General features: G+C 26.6%; 1 protein-coding gene across 1 annotated transcript; it reads right to left on the minus strand.

The window, feature by feature from the left end:
- Positions 1–616: 616 nt before the first annotated feature.
- Positions 617–2,551, minus strand: LOC100573504 (sentrin-specific protease 1-like). The gene is made up of 3 exons (XM_029485508.1): positions 2,441–2,551; positions 1,634–1,717; positions 617–1,232 (listed from the first exon to the last, which is right to left on the minus strand). Exons 1-3 carry the CDS (start codon positions 2,549–2,551, stop codon positions 621–623), a joined length of 807 nt encoding a protein of 268 aa, XP_029341368.1. The 3' UTR covers positions 617–620.
- Positions 2,552–3,185: the final 634 nt, after the last annotated feature.

Genomic DNA, 3,185 nt, shown 5'->3' on the forward strand with positions numbered 1-3,185 from the left:
ATATTATCATGGCTGGGCAAGTTAATGATTTTTTTTAACTTAGTTAAGTTAATATGCACCAATAACAAAAAGTTAAAAGTTAATTTAATTATAGCCTATAGGTTAATTCAGTTAAGTTATAAGTTAATACACACTTTTTGTTAACTTTTTATTAAGTTAAAAAAAAGTTAATTTGTTTATACAACTCTAGTACTTATATTTAATTTTTCTCCGACCTAAAACTAAATTATAGACCATATAACTTATATTGGAATAATATAAATTGTTAAATTTTAAACAATTCGCGGCACTTAAATATTTTTTTTACATGTAATTGAGAAATAGACTGAAATAGTGAAATGTAATAAAATTGAAAAGTAATAAATAAATTAACTTAACTTACTTCTTAAAATGAAAAATTAAGTCAATAATTTCACGTTAATTAAAAAAGAAATTTAGTCAGTTACAGATAAGTTAATGAAAGTCCAAAAGTAACGTTTAAAAGTTTAAATTAAATTAACTTTTTAACTCGTTAATGCCAAGCCTTGTATATATTATATTTGTTGTGGGTGGTGTGTATTTAAATACTAGATAAAAAGAATAATAGTAACGCAAATTTGTTTAATAAATAGCGTATAATTTTAAATAAGCATTTTAAATGGTACAGGTTTCATTAGTTTTTTGTATTTCATTTCTAATGCTATTTGTATCCTGAATTCATTCATAGTTAGTTGTGAAAAATTTAATTGGGCACCTCTCGATATGTATTCCGCATACATGCAGATATATACTCCACAATCCCAATTATTGGTTTGTCGAGGGCAGTTATTCACATTTATTAGTTCCCAGCCATCTCGATCAAAGTATTGTCGTTTTTTGTCACGGAGTTCTTTCTCTAAGTATTTTAATATTCTTTGCATACTTATGGAGTTTTTCGCACCAAAGCTATCATAATATTGAATGGATTTTTGTTGAAAGCAAACACACACTAAACACCAGTGATTTTCCATATGAATAGGTATGAACAATATTTTCTTCGCAAAAATATCTATTTGTTTTGTCCAACGATGAACACTTTTGTTATTGATGTCACATAGCTTAGTGTAAAAAAATGTATTAAACGCATAAACTGTGTCGGGGGAACGCTGAGTGATTAGGTCCATATATCTGTTAATATCATTATCAGTAAACCATCTCCGGCTGTTTCCAATCTCTTCAATCTCTTGAAATTTAAAAACACATTTAGGCTCATCCTAAAATCATAAAAACAGTTAATATAAAATAAAACTTGTTTCATATATCTTTAAACTAAAGTAATTAATAATAGGTACCTAAATACCCAACTAAGTTAATCATGCACAGACTAAAATATATCTTCATTTTTGTTTGGTAGTAATCACACTGTAAATTACTACTTTCTTTCTTTTCTCGCTCACTCAATATCGCACTCCTAACTTCTATCTCTAAGTACTACCCATTAGTTTATAGGTCTATACATAATCTCATACCACTATATTCCTATATACTTTTAACTTAATTTTAGTTCTTTATCTAGTCTATAAATAAACATGAGGATTATGTATTTGTTTTTTGTAACAAAGTAAGTAAATACTTGAATAAAATATGCATATAACAGTTGTCCCAAAAATCAGACATACATATCTTTATCATTATACCATTTACGACTGTTGCCAATCTCTTCAATCTTTTCAAAACTAATTATACGTTTAGGCTCATCCTAAAATCATAAAAACAGTTAATATAAAATAAATCTTGTTTCATATATCTTTAAAATAAAGTAATTAATAATAGGTACCTAAATACCCAACTAAGTTAATCATGCACAGACTAAAATATATCTTCATTTTTGTTTGGTAGTAATCACACTGTAAATTACTACTTTCTTTCTTTTCTCGCTCACTCTATATCGCACTCCTAACTTCTCTCTCTCTAAGTGCTACCCATTAGTTTATAGGTCTATGCATAATCTCATACCACTATAGATCATATTTAGCACTAATAACTACCACTGTCACAAAAAGTATACTGTTTATCATGTTTTTATGATTGTATCAGCCATGTAACATTGCACATTGAACCGTACTAAAATGTATCACCTATGATACATTACGCATTAGACAACTTTTTGTAAAATAACCTACCTATGTATAATTTAAACACAACAACACACCTTAGTGTGCAATGTATCGTAGGTGATACATTTGCTTAAGCCAGGATATAAATTTTTTTCAATAGCAAATATTTTTCCAACACTATATACACATAAATTCAATTGAAGCATTTTTTTTTCTAGAAATTATGAAAGGAAATTTAATAAATGCAGGTAGGGTTGATAAAACATGGAAAATTGTTCACAATTACATATTTTACTCTGTATTTTCTAAAGTACATTTATGTTCAGTGAGTATTCGTAAACAAATAATACCCTATAACTCAATACCTTGTACATACTTTTGAATTCGGTTAGTGTGTATGTCTTGCCAACCACATTCAAATATATGTAGAAAGAACTGAGCACGATTAAATCTTTATTCGAGTGACAGTGTTCCATGTTTCTGTATATATACGGTATATAATAATATAATATATAAAAATAATTAATAACTAATGTTTTTCTTGTACATACTATATAGTAAAATTAATTTACTTTTAACTTAATTTTAGTTCTTTATCTAGTCTATAAATAAACATGAGGATTATGTATTTGTTTTTTGTAACAAAGTAAGTAAATACTTGAATAAAATATGCATATAACAGTTGTCCCAAAAATCAGACATACATATTATGTTATAATATAATATATTATTGAAGTTACTTTAGTTGTATAATACATTTGAAAAGAATTATAGGCAATACCTTGGATAATACAGAGCATTTGAAACTGATTAAAACGCCCCTAAAAACTAAACATTTAAGTAATAGTTTTTAAAGTTTAAGTCTAACCTTCATGTTTTTATAAACTAAAGATTGGGAAAAAATGACTTTTTTATAGTTTTCAGTAGGTACACCACTATTATAGCTCAACACACTTAAGTATATAAACAACAGATTATTTATATGCATAACTAATTATAATTACCATCATATGTCGACTTTCCGTTCAGTGTTCGCTGGAGAAAAATAATCTTGTAAGCAACCCCAAATGAAATATACTAAAAACAAAAAAAAACATACTATATAAGTTA

The sequence above is a fragment of the Acyrthosiphon pisum genome, chromosome X (assembly GCF_005508785.2).
Source record: "Acyrthosiphon pisum isolate AL4f chromosome X, pea_aphid_22Mar2018_4r6ur, whole genome shotgun sequence".
Lineage (NCBI taxonomy): Eukaryota > Metazoa > Arthropoda > Insecta > Hemiptera > Aphididae > Acyrthosiphon > Acyrthosiphon pisum.

Bases quoted from the DNA above. Each gene is read 5' to 3' on its own strand.
- LOC100573504 (XM_029485508.1), bottom strand. From the start codon at position 2,551: ATGGAACACTGTCACTCGAATAAAGATTTAATCGTGCTCAGTTCTTTC. The intron at 1,718-2,440 runs GTATTGAGTTAT...TTATGATTTTAG, and splicing joins AATTCAAAAGTATGTACAAG to GATGAGCCTAAACGTATAAT. The intron at 1,233-1,633 runs GTCTGATTTTTG...TTATGATTTTAG, and splicing joins ATAATGATAAAGATATGTAT to GATGAGCCTAAATGTGTTTT.